Here is an 18,920-nt window from a genome sequence, read left to right on the forward strand (position 1 = left end):
AATCCACTACAAACAGGGCCCGGAAACGTACAGTACACAGCTATAAAAATAAGTGTTTGTGCTAAGACAGTCAACTAACATACATATTTAGCACCAGAAAGATACCCCTGTATCGCAGTATCAAAACTGTATACTGGTGTGTATGACCTTGTCTTTTTGCTCTTTCTTAGATAGTAGTTGATGGATCCTTCCCAAACTCCACATGAATGTTCCCCATGGTCCGTAGTTACGCATATTACAGTTTTGGACTGATCGGAACACAAAGATGGATGCTTGCCTTTGAGCAATAGGACTTACAAACTTTAACCATCAAAATTCAAGATGACCGCCTGCCAGCCATCTTGATTTTTTATAAGTCCCACAATTCGATATGCGTAAAAGGAATTGTTTAAGACGATCGGACGTACGGAATGACTAATGAGGGATTACGGACAGAGGGTTATTTATAGCCCTCGTATCTGATGATGGTCGGACAAAAAAGGGTGTGTTGAAATAGTAGGCGTTAGTTAAATAGATTATGTGCATATTTGTTAATAAAATGTGGCAAGTAGAGGTGAAATAGGCCGACACACAACTATAATAGGCCGACACACAACTATAATAGGCCGACACACAACTATAATAGGCCGACACACAACTTTAATAGACCGACACACACAACTATAATAGGCCGACACACAACTATAATAGGCCGACACACACAACTATAATAGGCCGACACACAACTATAATAATGCAGCTTTTGTCCTGTGTAATTAGTAAAGCATGTGATGTTTGTACTTTATATTATATCTAAATATAGTCAACAGTAAATCTCGGTTTCTACCATACAATATGTAAACATAACATAGATATATAAACAGAAATGAAAGCTGATCATTTTTGCAAATTGTCGGCAACGTCGCACAACAAAGAACTATAACATGCAAAGCTGCACGCCAATCTATTAAATCCCCCGCAACACACCACTCCTAAAGAAAGCCTGGTATACAGATTCATCCCTAACGTCAGACTAAGTAGAACGTCAGGCTAGGGAGATCAATACACACGTTTACCTAGCTAGACTGTATTGTCATAGAACTTGTACTGTCTGGCCGGGTAGATCATAAAACATCAACCTTCTGGTCGGGTAAATACTGTTACATGTATGTGAATTTAACAGATCTACCCAGACAAACTCTTCAAAGGATAAGGTCAAAGGCTAATCATAGGACAAAGTGAACTACGTCTTTTACTTGACACTCCACCATCCCAAAGATGTACTTGCATACCAAATCTAGTTATTCTAGTATGAAATAGTATACAAGCCAATGACAAAAGTTTTAAAGGTAAGTGTCAAATTTTAAGCCATAGGTCACAGCAATCAACATTTGTAATTGGCAACATTTGTAATTATCATTAACGCAAATGTGAGTTATTATGGCATGTATCCCAAAGGGAGATAAATATAGACAATTCATAAAACACTGTCAACCTGTAATATTATTGAATACTGTCTATGAAATAGCTGCTGAATCTATAGCATGCAGGGTTTGATCTATAACAGGTAGAGTCGGACAGGTTTTGGATTAACTGACTTTTGAAGATCAAATAGGATTACTTTCAGACCGATATGTAGGGTAAATACCAGATTCCTCCTTGGCAGTATACAATATGTTGAAGAAAAACATTCTACTATTTGGGTGGTCGGTTAAACGTAGCGAAATGGATAACGCACTCTCCTTTCACCAAAGTGGCCGGGGTTCTGATGTGAGGTTCAGGACACCTGTCTGACCACGTGAGTTTTCTCAGAGTAACAATACAACACACTAATGTTAGCTAACATTTACATCAAGACGGTAACTTGTCATTGTTTCTACATATTAAAAGTGTTTGTCGACAAGGTGACCCAATATTTTTATTTTGTGTGTTGAAATATTAGGCAGAAGACAATTATATTATGTGTATATTTGTCAACACTCAATGTAACTTAACTGACATGGAGTGAAGTGTTAACCCTGAAATTTAAAAGTCCGCGGCCATAACAAATTATCGGATGCTTACATACTCTATGTAAACAAAACATTCACATTATGTCAGCTGATCATTTCAGCACATTGTCGGCAACGTCGCACATGCACTCCTGCATACTGATTTATTAAATTCCCTCAAAATACACCACCCCTATAGAACAATATAGAAAGCCGGGTATACAGAAACACTCCTAACGTCAGGCAAAAGAGAACAATAAACATTACTACTAAATGTCAGCGCTAGACTGTATTGTCAGAGTTCTATCTGGCCGGAAGGACAATGATATCATGTGTAAACTGGTATGGAGTGAAACAGAACTATACTCAAGTATAGGTGAAATAGGCCGACACACAAATATAGCACTTATATATATATATATATCCTGTGTAATTAGTAGTACATGTTATGTCTGTACTTTATAGTATATCTAAATAATTGATGTTATTTATGAAATTAATAAAGTCCATCGTCATGACAAAGTCTCGGCTGCTACCAAACTTTATGTAAACATATATCATTCACATTCTGTCGGCTGATCATTTCTGCAGATCGTCGGCAACGACGTACAATCAGGAGCTATTACATGCACCGTTGCACACTGATCTAATATATCACTCATAATACATTTACACCAATCCTATAAATAGCCAGGTATACGGGTACACCACTAACGCCAGGCTAAGGAAAACAATACATATTCTTATCTATTGATCTCGATAGATTGTATTGTCATCATTTCTAAATATGAAAAGAGGATGTCGCCAAGGTGACCCAATCACCCTTTATATTTTGGTTTTGTGTGTTGAAATATGCGACAAAGACAATTAGATTATGTGCATATCTGTCAGCACTCAATGTGTGAAACTGATCTATACACTAGCAGTGGTAACAGGGGGCCAGCACACAAATAAAACAATTCAGTATGTATTCCATGTAATAAGTAGTACATTTGTACATGGTATGTCTGTACTAAAACTTATTTTTAGTCATTAACCACAGTAGATGTGCCATTAAAAAAATTCAGGGCCTTGACAAAGCCTCAGCTGCTAACACATTTTATGTAAACATTCACATTCTGTCAGCTGATCATTTCTACAAATTGTCGGCAACGTCGCACAACCAGGAACTATCACATGCACTGCTGCACACTGATCTAGTAAATCCCCCATAATTTACCATCCCCATAAATAGCTAGGTAGACAGAAACGTCCATACGCCGGGAAGATAATAAGACACCCACGCTCTGGCCGGGTAAATACTGTTGTGTGATTTACAGTATGTTAAAGTGTTGCTGTTCGTTGTCTGTGGACGGCCTGACATTGTAAACAAGGTGAGCGATTATACGTGACTACAAATGTACTGTGGTTTTCTATACAAACAAATATATTCTGCAACATAATTACCCCAACGGGTAATAACCACAATCGACAACCACTGGATTTTGTGAAAGAAAGATTCTAGTGGTCACTCCGGAGTTTGTGAATACTCCAGATTTTGATTCGTAATATGGAAATAGATATACTTTGTGTGATTGTTTTTTATCAGTGTTAGATAAAATGTAAACAGCTGTACAACAAACCGCCTTTTCTGTGAATCAACTTTCTATAGTCAAAACACTTCAACGGTTTTGCATCATTTTATCAAAATGGCCAAACCACTATACAAAGCTCAGATTACTTTTCGTATCAAAGATCAAACCACCTGTACACACCACAAAGGGGGACAACTGGACCTTTACTGTGAAGAATGTCAAGTTCCTGTTTGCATCAAGTGTGTATCTACTGTACATAAGAGTCACCTTTTGTGTGACCTTAGTAAAATTACTCATCAAAGTAAACATGACATTCAAAACTTTATAGACAAGACAGAGAAAGTTGACCTCGTACAAATCGACCAGTTCCTAACATCTACTGATAAACAACTAAAGGACAATACCAGCAACTTTGATAAACTTTCACACCAGTTAAAGACACAAACAAACAAATTAAAAGAAGATTTGGACCAATTAACAGCACAGACTTTGTCTCTCTATCAACAAACGGAAAAAGATAATACCAAGCTACTACAGACTTACAAACAGGACCTAGAAGTGTACGACGCTCAGCTAAAAAAACAAGTGCAAGAATGTATGATAGCCCTTCAACATGGCTCTGACATACAAATCTACGACACAGGGTGCGAGATTCAATCTGCATTAACTCTCCCTGCAAAACCTACTCTATGCACTGCCAGCTTCACACCGAACCAAAATTCTCAGGTTCACCTGGAAAAAGCTTTTGGAGAAGTCAACACCTCCTGTCAATGCCAGGGTCAAGCTTCACCAGGTCATGATCTGTCAGTTGGATCATCTGCTGAACAAGGATCATCCTCTACACAACAAAACTCCACAGGAAGAAAGGAAGTGAAAAGTCCAGTATATCGACTGTTGCCTCAGACCAAGGTGTTGGGGAAGTGGACGTCTCCATGTTACATCACTTCTGTATGTCCAACCATTGATGGTCAGGTGTGGATTAGTGCCTGTGACGATATCACCTTAAATCTTCTGGATAGGAAGGGCAAAGTAATACAGAAGATTAAACACAATACTAGGATCACAGACATAAGTCTGTCACCCACAACCAACACACTGTGGGTCTGTGACTGGAAAAACAACATCACAGAGCTCGTGTCAGGACGACTTGTACAGAGATTCAGCACCAGGGAGTTACCACAGTGTATCTGTATTACAGTTAGTGACCATGTCATTGTGGGGATGGCCAAACACATCTCAAAATTTACCATTGAAGGTACATTGGTACTTTCTACATTGTCTGCGGGGACACCACTCAAGATCTCAGAGTGTCCTGTAACTCACAATATCGCAATAGTTGTCTTGAACAAACAAGGTGATGGTTGTGAAGGGAAACCACGTGTTGTCGTCATGAACTCTGAAATCAAGGAACTATTTGAATATCATGGTGAAGTCACAGAAATATATCAACCATCATCACAATCAGGAAGTGAACCATTTAACCCATATGGTGTGGTGTATGACAGTATGGGTAACCTAGTCATAGGGGACTTGAACAACAGGTGTGTCCTACTCATCAGTGGGCGTGGTGAATTCCTCAGGATCATACACACAGACAACAACGGGGCACGTGCTGTTGGTGTAGACAAGGAGGATGTTCTGTGGGCAGTGTTTTGGTATGATAGAGTCACACTACTACAGTACAGCAGTACGCAGGACAAACAACAATGCATTATCTCGTAACCATGACAACATGATAATACAAAGCTGCCGAACTTCCACCCCGGACATATATTATAGACCTACAGAGTGAATCGATTCAACAGACATAACAATTTTAGGAAATGGAAATTCAATTACTATCTCACCGAAATCATAAACAAATAATGTTTGACAAAAGTGTTGAAGTGAATTGGAAAAAATATTCAACCTTATATATTTTTTCTGACTTTTCCCCCCGAAACCATATTCTAAATTTAATGTCTGTTTTAGCTAATACATGTATGAAAATAAATAGCGTTGTCTTGAAAAATGTTGTTTATTGAGTTTTCCTATTTCAAATATTGAATTGGGTTGTTATCTTAACAAGCTTGAAAGCCCTTTAGCCCGGCATGTTTTATGCTATATATTCTTACCTCAGATTTCATGGTTGATTCGGAGAGGTTGTTGTACTCCACCTTTAATTTGTTGTTGGAGTAAGGTGGACAGGAAAAAAATACGTTCTTTAAAAGTATCCAAGACTCATCTCATTGAAGTGTATGAAACTAAGAAATATGATATACAGAATAACTGCTTTGTATCAATATCCAGCATTCCAACCTAGAAGAATGATTTTACAATTTCGGAATTTTGGGTGAGCATAGCCCTGGAAATTCTTCGAATTTCCCCATTCCTTAGTTTAGTAATTTTAGTAACAGTGAACTTGACTTTGATCATATTGTCTTAGAATCTCCCTTAATCATTTTGAACATCTACATACCACAGTGTATTACCATGTCAAATTTCCAAAAGCTTAGTCTATTGAAATCTGAGATAATTTCCGGAAATGGAAGTACATACTGACAGCAATACAGATACAAGGGCAGACGGATACCGTAGTTATTGTAGGGCATCAGCATCTCCAACGCGGAGCCCTACAACAGGTGACACACTCGACTCCAGTAAATATAGAGCTACCTATAGTTATAACAATTGAAATAGTCTTTTATAGTTTATCACAAAACATGTATCTATTGTTTTACCAACTTTCACTACTGTAACACAATCAATCCAGTCCGGTTTACTCTCATATACAAGCCCTATACTCAGAAACCGAACAGTAGACACTAGCTCAGAGACTCAAACGTATAACGTTAATCGTTTTTACCAAATACATAACAACTAATTTTCTTCTATCAAACAGACCTTCTCCACCCTTGTGTAAAAATCAGAACAAATAACAAAAACATTATTTAAGATATGCAAGTTACGTTATTACGTATCATGTTTTATTGTTATTAAAAAGATATGTCAATACGTCTAAAAACTTCAGTAATACTGAACTGGTTGAGTGGGTTATGCGCTCTTGTTCCAGTTATAACTGAGCCTAGGGCAAAACAGACACAATGCTAAGTCACAGACGTTAAATACTACGGCATGGACTTTCTCATAACGATGTAAGAATATCATCAGGCATTTATACGGCATACCACTCGATGTTGAGAGATGTCTTTAAAACACAGACAGGTAATTATACCTTTAGATTTGGTCATAGATACAGCATGCCAATAATCAGTTATACAGTATCATAAGGCTGTTGTTTGGGGCCAAAAAGGAGGAAATCAAAAATGTCTCAACTACTGTTAAAGCCGAGGGGCGGGAGCTTAAAGCCCTTATTTCTTTATTCAAAACTTTAGAGAAGTACTGGTTGATTTTAAATCAATAACCTGTAAAGTGTGTATTCTATGAACCGTGCCACTACTCGAAAGAGATAACTGAGGCTAACAAGGTTACAGCAAACTTCAGGGACTAAATCATCCACCAGCAGAGTCTACAACCTTGTTTCGGTTGGTTGGCTGGCACAGTAGATAGCGCACATGCTCTTCACCAAGGTGGCCAGGGTTCGATTCCCCGATCGGACGTGAAAAGATATGGGGTCATCTGCCCGACCACGTGGGTTGTCTCCGGTTACTCCGGCCACCTCCCACAGTACGACCCCTACCCCCGCGCAATAACATCCGGGCCAACAAGAGTGATAAGTATAAGTTGTAAAAACGTTTTTAGTAATTGTTGTAATATATATAAAACACGTTGTTTCTTGAAAGATGAACGTTACACACACACAGGCCTTTAAAAATTTGCTAATAGATAGAGCATACCACAATGAATTACACTGCATCATACAGCTGTTTTGTCGATGTAACTGTGAGACGTAGACGTTATGCAAATACAATGGAGCTTATATTTATTACGAGTTGCCTCCCTTTGAATAATCAGCTTTACATATTTTAAGTAATGTTGCAGACATGTGCATATATATTTTTCATAAAGAACAATCTTGTTTAGGATATGTTAGCACTAACCCGTCCCAGCTTCTACGAATATTATCATTGCTAAATATGAAAGTTTTTCCCATGTGACATGAACCACAATTGGGATTATTTTTGAACTTTAGAAACCTTAGAAGCCTAGAAGGTAAAATGATGTGGTAGATATGTTCCAGACAGATGAGTCTTTGAAAAATGTTGACGATTTTCTTACATGCGGCATCACAGTAATGAAACTTACTCAAATTCAAATCAAAGATAAAAAGTGAAAAAATGTCTATTTGACCTTCATTTGAAACACTGCTGTAGTAATTATATAAGTCCTCAATACATACCCAAATATTGGTGACAGATTTATAGTATCTGGAGCTGAACGCAAAATGTAACAAAAATGTCATACTGACCGGTGGAATAAATCCCTCTCAACTACGTTGTGGGGATATTATTACGATCAATGACCCTGACCGAGAAATACAGGACTGTTATTAAACTCTTCAAATGCACTACATGTCATGTGTCCTGTTTATTGTCCCAGATTGATAAAGGACACCATTACACAACAGGGAAGTTTCACTACATGTAGTATACTGATCTATAAATATCTTTATCTTTGACCTTGTAAATATCATCACTTATGTTCTAGTTTGCCCCTCTCAAACGAAAACAAATAATTTATCATATAGAACTCAAGCTTGTGATTGAGAGTTCGTCTGGCTAGATATACATGTATGAGGACACACAAAATCATTCATGTTTGTAGACAATTATAAATCGAAATTACAGACACTACCCCCGAATCCCGAACTTTACATTTCTCTTGGTCTTTAACCCGATCTGGCGTTCAGCTGTTGCACAGACTACAATGTGAGCTCATTAGTAAGAGATTCTGCAAAGGTAGTACGAAAGAGTCCATTTCCATAGATAGCCCTTGCTGTGATTGGATTAATTTAGGAGCGGATCCAGGGCAGAGTATTTCATGGGGAAGGATGGAGGTCAAACTACCAGGCGGAAAAATCTGTCTCAGGGTCATTCTCCGGAGAGAAATTCGAAAGAAGAAGTTGCAAAATTGAGACAATCTACAATACAATCATGATTTCAATGTATTTTATATCAGCATACATACCTTTCGAAGACATATTCAGTATGGCATAAACGCACATATGGGTGTTTTTATTTTGGTATATATTTTTAATTAAAAATTTGGTGTACTCCTGTTCAGACTGATAAGCGCCTGGACAAAGAAACATAATTATTTTTAAAAAGGGATGACTGGGTGGTAAAGTTATTATTGTTTTACGGCCAGGCAGACACAGACACCTTTATGTGTCATCACTGTCCTAAGTCCATCTATCGCACGTGAACTCTAATCTGGACTTGCTCAATAACTTGTTTGCAAATTTATCATGAACCTATCTAAGTTTCAGGAAATACAACCTACCACACAACCTAAAACACTCTCCTTCTGGTCTTGTCACTACGTGATCTACAAATACTAGCAGACAGAAAGTATATCTACAGAGATATTAGTTTAAAATTTACAGACATTTTTTTTTTCGGTTATGATTCAAATAAACTATTTTGATGGAGATTGGTGTCTGAGGCATTAGTTTGCTGTATGTTGACTAACTAAAATTAATACAGTTTAAGTGACCTTAACTGCTTTGTTTTGTGAAATTAAAAAACAAATTCTACAACATAATTACAAATACAGGAAATGTGGAACCAATGATGTCAACAAGAGGATAGTTAATACAGAGGATTTAATGAACATTTACAGATGTTGAATGTTCTTTTTGACTGTTTTAATCAATAGAAGGATAGATTAAGTAGACAACACAACTTCTAATTACTACAATTTTACCAGTTGATGACACAGACAAAGGAATTAAGACACGATGTAGACTAGCTCGAAGTCATGAATATATATTTTTCTTCCAAAAAAATGGAATAGTTAAATAATAAGTTACTACAAATAGGACCTGGAAATGTATAGAACTACTAAATATGAAGATTTCTGTATCGGACATTCTTTATCTTTGGGATGAGATTTGGAAATTGAACTTTTCTAAAAACCATATCATCATTTTTTAAGGTTTAAAGAGAAACCTGAGAGGCCCAGAGAGACGACATCAACAAATCTCAAACTCATTTATCTGTTGATGTTGTGTGGCAAATAGGATCCATTTCAGATTTTTTCCTCGCATTAAAATGTCATACAATAAGCAAATAGCTAATATATAACAGATCAATGGGTTCTAAACCCAGGGGAAACTTGAGAATCGTTTTATTTTCGCTAGCTGGTCAGTTTAAGAGGTAAGTCAAAGTGCCTTACATCTTTGCATTATACTCAACCTTCTTTAGACGTACCAGCATGACACAGACAAAGAAAGTAAAACACGATGTTGACCAGCTCACCGCTCAAATTAAATCTCTATAACACTAAATGGAACGGGAAAATATCGAGCTACGACAAACAGGACCTGGACATGTATAGTGTGCAGCTAAAACAATAAGAACAGGAATGTAAGATAGCACTTCACCACAGCTCTGACAAACATATCTATGACATAGGTTGTGACAGTCATTCCCCGGTAAAACTGCATGCATTACCTACCCTCGGTACTGCTAAATATGAAATATGTTCTTATCGCACAATTATCAAACTTGAGATGAGTTTTGAAAATTAAAACTATTCTTAAAATATCACCATGTTTTTAAAACTTTTATGAGAAACCCGAGAGGCCCAGACAAACGATATCAAAAAGTCTTAAACCCATTTTACTATTGATGTTGTGTGGCAAATAAGATCAAATTCAGATTTTTGTCCAGGAAAGATGGTCAAATAATGGGCAAATTGCAAATATACAACTGATTAATGGGTTCTTAACCCTGGATAAACATGAATTGTTTCTTTTTAGCTAGCTGGTCAGGCCAAGATGTAGGTCACAGTGATTTCTATCTTTACATTACACTCAGCCTTCTTTAGACGTACCAGCATATCGGATTTGTTAATCCAAAGTAAAATGATGTGTGGATTTGTTCCAGACAACACCTCGGACGGACGGCATAACCATATACACACGTCCCCTTTGCGGTGGGATTAAACATACATACACGTCACTGTTCTTTTTGACATGCAGTATCATAGTAAGGAAGCTAGCTCTAATCTCCAAAAAAAATCACCTACATTTGATATACTGGTGTTGTGACTCCTCAAGACATATCCACATATTGGCGACTGTTGGACTTCTAGTACATGTATTTGTATTATGGAAATTATCGCAACTGACGTACGGGTGGAAGAAACGACAAACATTTAAGGCTGCTTTACTATATTGTAGGGACATAAAAGCACAGTCAATGGCCCTGACCGAAAAATACAGGAGAGTACGCAAACTTAGGTATTTTTTTTCAAAAAATGCACTACATGACATGTATCCTGTATATTGTCCCAGTTTGATTAAGGACAACATCACACATTAGGGGAGGTGTATTACATGTAGTATACTGATGTAAAAATTAACCAGTACACTTTGAACTTTTATCTTTGTACCTGTAGATAGCAGCACACATTTTCCAGACCCCCTCCGGAACCAACAAACATCAGTAACCATATAAATTCAAAAGATTTGATTCATTTACGGAACGAAAAAGACACAGACATGCATGCTTCTTAAAAGGGGGCGGGTTGGTGGTAGAGTCCGTGTCGTTTAATGGCTAGGCAGACTTTGACACTTGTATATGTCGTCACTGTCCTAAGTCCACGTATTGCACGTGAATTATAATCTGAACATGTGTATAAACTCGTTTACAACACCGTGATAAACTTATTTATTTTCTGACCAGGTACAGAGCTACATCACCTTTTGGCTTATCGTTGAACTTCCATTTCCTGGTAGTGTTATTAAGTGATCTACATACAGAGGTATTCATTTAGAATTGACATACAAATTGTGCTTAACGTTGTTACATAAATACTGGATGGATGTGTGTATCTATAGTATTGTTGTTTAGTGTGTTTGACATTGAGGACACGATGAGTGACTACTTCTGTTACATTTTCAAATCTATTTTACAATTCAACGAAAAAATCATCAACGCAAGACATATGTTACTTATGCTTCAAACAGCAGGATTAAGTTAATTCCCAGGATTTATTGAAAAATCCAGTTTTTCTTTTCTAATCTTGAACGCTTTTACATATTTTTCATCAAAATGGCCATGTCCGTATACAAAGGTCAGATTCCTTTCCGTGCCAAAGGTCAAACTACATGTATTCACCACAGGAACAGACTACTGGATTTTTACTGCGAAAAATGCCAAGAACTAGCTTGTACTAAGTGTCTATCTTCTATTCATATGAGTCATACAGTATGCGACCTTAGTGAAATTACTCCTCAAAACAAACAAGACATCCTAAAGTTCATAGACAAATTTGAGAACATTGACCTTGTACAAATTAGCCAGTATATCACCTCTACTGACTCACAACTAAAGAAGAATCTCAGCCGTTTTGAAAAACTTTCAATCGAATTGCGGACACAAACAAACAAATTAAAAGAAGATCTTGACCGGTTAACAGCTCGGACTCTGCCTCTCTATCAACAAATGGAGGAAGATAACACCAAGTTATTACAAACCTACCAACAGAACCTGGAAATATACAGTACTCAACTAAAACAACAAGTACAAGAATGTAAGATAGCACTTCAGCGTGGCTCTGACATACAAATCTACGACACAGGGTGTGAGATTCAATCGTCAGTCACTCTCCCCGTAAAACCTACCCTGGGTACCGCTAGCTTCAGTCCGAACCAAACTCCCCAGGTTCACCTGAAAAAAGCTTTTGGAGAAGTCAAAACATCAGTTCAATGTCAGGGTCAGGCCTTACAAGGTCATGATCTGTCAGTTGAATCATCTGCTGCACAAGGATCATCTCCTTCACAACAGAACCCTACAAGAAGAAAGGAAATGACAAGTCCATTATATACCCTGTTGCATGAGACCAAGGTGTTGGGGAAGTGGAAGCCTCAAAGTTTCATTACTTCTGTATGTCCCACCACTGATGGTCAGGTGTGGACCAGTGATTCTAACGATGGTACCTTATCTCTCCTGGACAGGAAAAGCACAGTAATACATGAGGTTACACACAATACTAGAATTACAGACATAAGTATGTCACCTACAACCAACAAACTGTGGGTCTGTGACTGGGAAAACAACATCACAGAGCTCATGCCAGGACGACTAGTATTACGATTCAGCACCAGGGAGACACCACTCTGTATCTGTGTTACAGCCAGTAACCATGTTATTGTAGGGATGGCCAAACAAATCTCAAAATTCACCTCAAAAGGTACATTTGTACATCAGCTGAAGGTACAGGGAGGTCTTTAATGTGTACACCATACGGGATCTCAGAGTGTCCTGTCACTCACAATGTCGCAGTGGCTGATAGTATGCGTGATGGTGGTAAAGGAAAACCACGTGTTGTCGTCATGGATACATATTTCAAGAAGCTATTTCTATATGATGGTAAAGTCCCACAAACATATCAACCAACATCACTGTTAGGATGTGAACCATTTTACCCCCGGGGTGTGGTGTATGATAGTGTGGGTAACTTAGTCATAGGGGACCGTAACAACAACAGTATCCTACTCATCAGTGAGAGTGGTGAGTTCCTCAGGATCATACATAAAGATAGTTACTGTACATCTGCTGTTGAAATAGACAGGGAGGATGTCCTGCGGGCAGCGTTTGGGTTTAATGATATCAAACTATTACAGTACAACAGCTTGCTGGACAAAGAACAATGCATGAGCATGTAACCATGACAACTGAAGCAGGCATGCAAGGATAAAACAAAGATGACTTGAACTTCAATACCGGACAAATATCTTGAATTTATAGTGTGAATCATTTCAATAAAACTTATATATCGAATTTATTGGAAATTTTGAAAAAAATATCAAAAGAAAAATACAGGTAATGGAAATTCAAATCTGTCACACCAAAACCATAAACAAGTAATGTTTGACAAAAGTGTTAAAGTAAAGTGGAAAAAATAATCATCATCAGACATATTCTCAATGTTCACAAGTGAATGTCTGTCTTAGCTAAAATATATATGAACATAAATTGTGTTGTCTTGAAAAATGTGGCGTGTTTATTGTGTTTTTAATTTTAAGCCTAACAAAATGACTTTTACAATTTCGGAAATTACAGATGTTTTCAAATCGCTGCCAATTGGCAGAGCTACAGTTTATGACAAAATTATGTCACAATCTGTCAACATTCTATGATTTGGTTATCTTCAAAAGCAGGTGAGCAATGGTCCCGGTCGCATGTGTCCGACCAGACCCCCTCCCTCTCCAGTTTGCCCCTTTCCTAGAATTCCAGGGCTTTCGCTGTCTTATCTTCTGTTTACCCCCAGAACATGTCATGAAAAAAAAAATCGCAGATTCGATCTGTACGCATCATCGTTAAAATTATACAAACAGGCTATATATCGATAGGTTGATCCTTTAATGGACAGCAAAATAATCGCGCGGATGTGTAACAGTAAAATTAGTAATATATAGAGCCTGCCAAAACTGAATTACACTTCATCATAGAGCTGCTTCGTTCTTCTAGGACTCAACGATGATGCTAAGCGTAACTCTAAGACGCAGACGTTGTGCATAATTATCAGATGAAACACTATGGAAACTTATATTTATAACGAGTTACCTCCCGTTGAACGATCAGCTTTCTAAATTCAAGTTGTATTTCTTGTTTAAATATAATATAATATAAACTTTATTGTTTTTATAACAATTATAAAACAAATTATTTCAACTGATATAAATCACTCTTGTTGGCCCGGATGTTAGCGTGCAGGGGGTCTTAGTGTGAGAGGAAACCGGAGTACCCGAAGAAAACCCACGTGGTCGAGCAGGTGACCCCATACTTTTTCACGTCCGATCGGGGAATCGAACCCCGGCCGCCTTGGTGAAAAGCAAGTGCGCTATCTTCTGCACCACCCGACCACCCGATAATTTAAATATATGATAATAGTAACAACGTAGTTCTTAGCAAAAAGGAACCCGGCCAGATTTTTGCATCTGACGTTTACTAAACTTTTCTCAAAATAACACCATTTTTGAACTTTTATGAGAAACATTAGAGGAACATACAGGCTATATCGACAAACGTAAAACTCCTTTATCTATTGATGTTGTGTGGCATATTAGATCAAATTACAATGTAAGACTCTTTTCCATGACAGATTGTAAGATAATGAGCAAATTGCAAATATTACTGTAATATATTAGTTTGTACATCCAAGGGAAACTTAAATTCTTTTTTCACTAGCAGGGTATTTATATAAAACATGGAAAATGCAGTTACATTCATCACTAAGAACTTTTTAAAAGAGAAACCCCTCCTTCCCAAGATGTATCAGCACACTAACATTGGTGATCGCAGGTGAAATAATGAAGGAGATATGGCCCAGATAAACGATTTCCGGTCAAAGGTCAAAATAAAGGTCACAGTGACCTATATGTTTGCATTCCACTCCGCCTTCCTAAGATGTACCAGCATGTCAGAAGTAATAATTCAAGGTAAAATGATGTGGGCGATATGTTCCGGACAGATACGTGTCTTTGAAAAATGTTGACGACTGTTCGACATGCAGCATCACAGTTATGAAGCTGACTCTTTATTCAGACCAAACATGGAAAAGTAGAAAAGTAGGTCTATGTGATACACTGCTGTTGTAACCCTGTAAGACATAGCCACATATTAGTGACAGTTGGATTTAAAGTATTAGTGTCATGGGGCTAAATGCAAAGTGAAACGATAATGTCATTCTGTTAGAATTCATCCCCCTCAACCACGTTCTGGGGACATCAGTACCATCAATGGCTCTGACCGAGAAATATATGACTGTAACTAACTTCTTTAAAAATGCAGTACATGTCATGTGTCCTGTGCATTGTCCCAGTTTGATAAAGGACAACATTACACAACAGGGAAGTAACATTACATGTAGTATACTGATCTATAAATTACCCAGTACACCATAAACCTTTATCTCTGATCCTGTAGATATCATCACTTATGTTCTTGTTCGCTCCTCTCAAATAAACATACATTATTGATGATATAAAATTCAAACTCACTACTTGGAATTCCTCCGCCTACCTGTGAAATCATTATTAAAATATTTTGCTACAACCGAACGAAAAAGACAGTCCAGGGGCGTGGCTAGCCCTTGCTACAGGCGGATTCCTTAAGGAGCAGTTCCAAAGCAAGGTAGAGGGCGGAAAATATATATGCAAAGATTAAGATCTATCTATATAAGGGTAATTTTTTCAGAGTGGAAATGCACGAAGTCAGTACAAAATTGAGAAATTCTATAATACAATTATGTTTTTAGCTGTGCACAAGCACACACACGCTGTCTTTATTTATTTAGTTATTTATATTTTTCAATTGGAAATTTGGTTAATTCACATTCGTACCACTGTACAGGCTGCAACATGTTTTCTTTAAAACACTGGTGGGTGGCTGGGTGGTTAAGTCCCTATCGTTTTAAGGCTAGGTAGACACAGACATTTGTATGTGTCATCATTGTCCTATGTCATCTATCGTACGTGAACTCTCATCTGAAATTGCTCAAACACTCGTTTGCAAACTTATCATCAATCGCCATCGTTCTTGTCTTGTAACTACGTGATCTACAAATAATAGCAGAAAGTATATTTACACAGATACGAATTTAAAATTTATAGAAAGTTCGTTCTATTGGTTATGATTCAAATAAACTGTTTTGATGGAGGTGAGTATCTGAGGCATCAGTTTGCTGTATGTGGACAAACTAAAATGAATACAATGTTAATGACTGTATCTCCCTTATTCTGTAACATTAAGAATTATATTTAACATCATAATAACCACCATTGGAAATGTGGAACCTATGATGCCAACAAGAGGGTAGTTAATACAGAGGATTTAGTGAACAATTCAGATTTCATATACAGATGTTGAATGTTCTTTTTACTGTTTTAATCAATGTAAGGACCGATTAAATAGACAACACAACTTCTAATTACTACAATTTTACCAGTTGATGACACAGACAAAGGAATTAAAACACGATGTAGACTAGCTCACAGTCATGAATATATCTTTCTTTCAACAAGTGGAATTTTAAAATAATAAGCTACTACAAATAGGATCTGGGAATATATATAACTCAGATAAAACAACAAGTACAAGAATTTAAAATAGCGCTTCACCATAGCTCTGACAAATAAATCTCTGACATAGACTGTGCGATTCAATCTCGTGTCATACTTGCTGTAAAGTCTAACACAAGTACTACTTAATATGAAAGATTTCCGTATCGGACATTCTTTAACTTTGCAATGCGATTTGGAAAATTGAAATTTTCTAAAACAATAAAATCATCATATTTTAAGTTTAATGAGAAACCTGAGAGGCTTCTGAATTTATAAAAGCCATTCTTCTAGTTATTCCCCAAAAGAAAGAAGACATTCAAAACTGTATAGACCAAACCGAGACTGTTGACCTTGAACAGATTAACCAACACATCAGCTCTACTGACAAAGAACTAATGGACAATGTCGGCATATTTGAACAACTTTCAAATCAGTTGAAAACACAAACAAACAATTTAAAACACGATCTTGACCTACTAACAGCTCAGAGTCTGTTTCTCTATCAACAAATGGAGGAGGATAACACCAAGCTACTACAAACTTACAAAAAGGACCTGGAATCGTACAGCACTCAGCTAAAATCGCAAGTGCAAGAATGCAAGATAGCCCTTCAGCGTGGCTTTGACATACAAATCTACGACACAGGATGTGAGATTCAATCTTTAGTCACTCTCCCCGTTGAACCTAACCTAGGTAAACCTAACGTAGGTACTGCTAGTTTCACTCCCAACAAAAATCCCCAGAGTCAATTGAAACAAGCTTTGGGCGAAGTTTACACCTCAGGTCAAGATCAGGGTCCAGCCTTGCTAGTCCATGAACTGTCAGTTGGATCATCTGCTGGACAAGGATCAGTTAATACACAACATAGTTCAGAAACAAAAGGCAGAATACCAACCACACAAAAGCAGACAGGACGAAAGGTTAAGGTATCAGCCACACAACAAAAGTCCACAGGAAGAGAGGAAGTGGCCAGGCCAGTATATACCCTTTTGGCTACGACCAAGGTGTTAGGGGAATGGAATTCGTCATGTGTTATATCTTCTGTATGTCCAAGCACTGATGGTCAGGTGTGGACAAGTGACGGTCACACCTTAACTTTACTGGACAGGAAGGGCGAAGTGATACAGAAGGTTACGCACAATACTAGGATCAGTGACATCAGTTTGTCAACAACAACAAACACACTGTGGGTCTGTGACTGGGAAAACAACATCACAGAGCTCGTGTCAGGACGACTAGTACAGCGATTCATTACCACGGAGAACCCACAGTGTATCTGTATCACAGCTAGTAGCCATGTCATTGTGGGAATGGACAAACACATCTCAAAATATACCACCAAAGGTGTATTGATACAAAAGTCATCGGCTGTTAGGGTTGGGAGGCTATTACTGTGTGTTACACACAGTATCTCAGAGTGTCCTGTAACTCACAATGTCGCAGTGCCTTACCAGTGTGTTATACATGAGGGTGGTGCAGGGAAACCACGTGTTATTGTCATGGACACCCACCTCAAGGAACTATTTGCATATCATGGTGAAATTCCACATACATATCAGCAACTCTCACAGTCAGCAGATGAACCTTTTATTCCCTATGGTGTGGTGTATGACAGTGTGGGTAACCTAGTCATAGGGGACCATTACAACACACGTGTCCTACTCATCAGTGGGCGTGGTGAGTTTCTCAGGATAATACACAGCGACAACAACATGCCACGGGCTGTTGGTGTAGACAGGGAGGATGCCCTGTGGGCAGTGTTTGGGTATAACAGTGTCAAACTTCTAAAGTACAACTGTGCGCAGGACAAACAGCAATGTATTATCTCGTAACTATGACAACTGAAACTGCATTGTAAGATAATACAGAGATGACTTGAACTTCAACCCCGGACCTATATCATAGACCTACAGAGTAAATGAATTCAACAGACATGATATATCACAATTATCGTAAATTGATAAAAAAAAAGATGAAAAAAAGCAAATCGATCAGGATAATGGAAATTCAATAAATAGCTCATCAAAACCGTAAATAAATAATGTTTGGCACTAGTATTGAAGTTAATTGGAAAAAATACTCAACCTCCTAATTATATTATTTGACTCCCCCCTCCCTACATCCCCCTCATCCCCCTCATCC

The 18,920-nt window shown here is 37.7% G+C and overlaps 3 protein-coding genes across 3 annotated transcripts; all 3 read left to right on the forward strand.

Moving 5' to 3' along the window:
- The first annotated feature begins 3,219 nt into the window (after positions 1-3,219).
- LOC110459401 (tripartite motif-containing protein 2-like) lies at positions 3,220-5,539 on the forward strand. The gene has a single exon (XM_021511632.1). It carries the CDS (start codon positions 3,659-3,661, stop codon positions 5,264-5,266), a length of 1,608 nt encoding a protein of 535 aa, XP_021367307.1. The 5' UTR covers positions 3,220-3,658; the 3' UTR covers positions 5,267-5,539.
- A 6,224-nt stretch (positions 5,540-11,763) lies between these two features.
- Positions 11,764-12,945, forward strand: LOC110459386. Its single transcript, XM_021511613.1, has one exon. It carries the CDS (start codon positions 11,764-11,766, stop codon positions 12,943-12,945), a length of 1,182 nt encoding a protein of 393 aa, XP_021367288.1.
- Positions 12,946-17,287: 4,342 nt separating this feature from the next.
- Positions 17,288-18,610, forward strand: LOC110459387. The gene has a single exon (XM_021511614.1). The coding sequence runs from the start codon at positions 17,288-17,290 to the stop codon at positions 18,608-18,610; it is 1,323 nt and encodes a 440-aa protein (XP_021367289.1).
- Positions 18,611-18,920: the final 310 nt, after the last annotated feature.

Source organism: Mizuhopecten yessoensis, unplaced genomic scaffold (genome assembly GCF_002113885.1).
Source record: "Mizuhopecten yessoensis strain PY_sf001 unplaced genomic scaffold, ASM211388v2 scaffold10059, whole genome shotgun sequence".
Classification (NCBI taxonomy): Eukaryota; Metazoa; Mollusca; class Bivalvia; order Pectinida; family Pectinidae; genus Mizuhopecten; species Mizuhopecten yessoensis.

What these genes read in the sequence shown, in the direction of transcription:
- LOC110459401 (XM_021511632.1), top strand. Translation starts at nt 3,659, where the DNA reads ATGGCCAAACCACTATACAAAGCTCAGATTACTTTTCGTATCAAAGAT.
- LOC110459386 (XM_021511613.1), top strand. Translation starts at nt 11,764, where the DNA reads ATGGCCATGTCCGTATACAAAGGTCAGATTCCTTTCCGTGCCAAAGGT.
- LOC110459387 (XM_021511614.1), top strand. Translation starts at nt 17,288, where the DNA reads ATGGAGGAGGATAACACCAAGCTACTACAAACTTACAAAAAGGACCTG.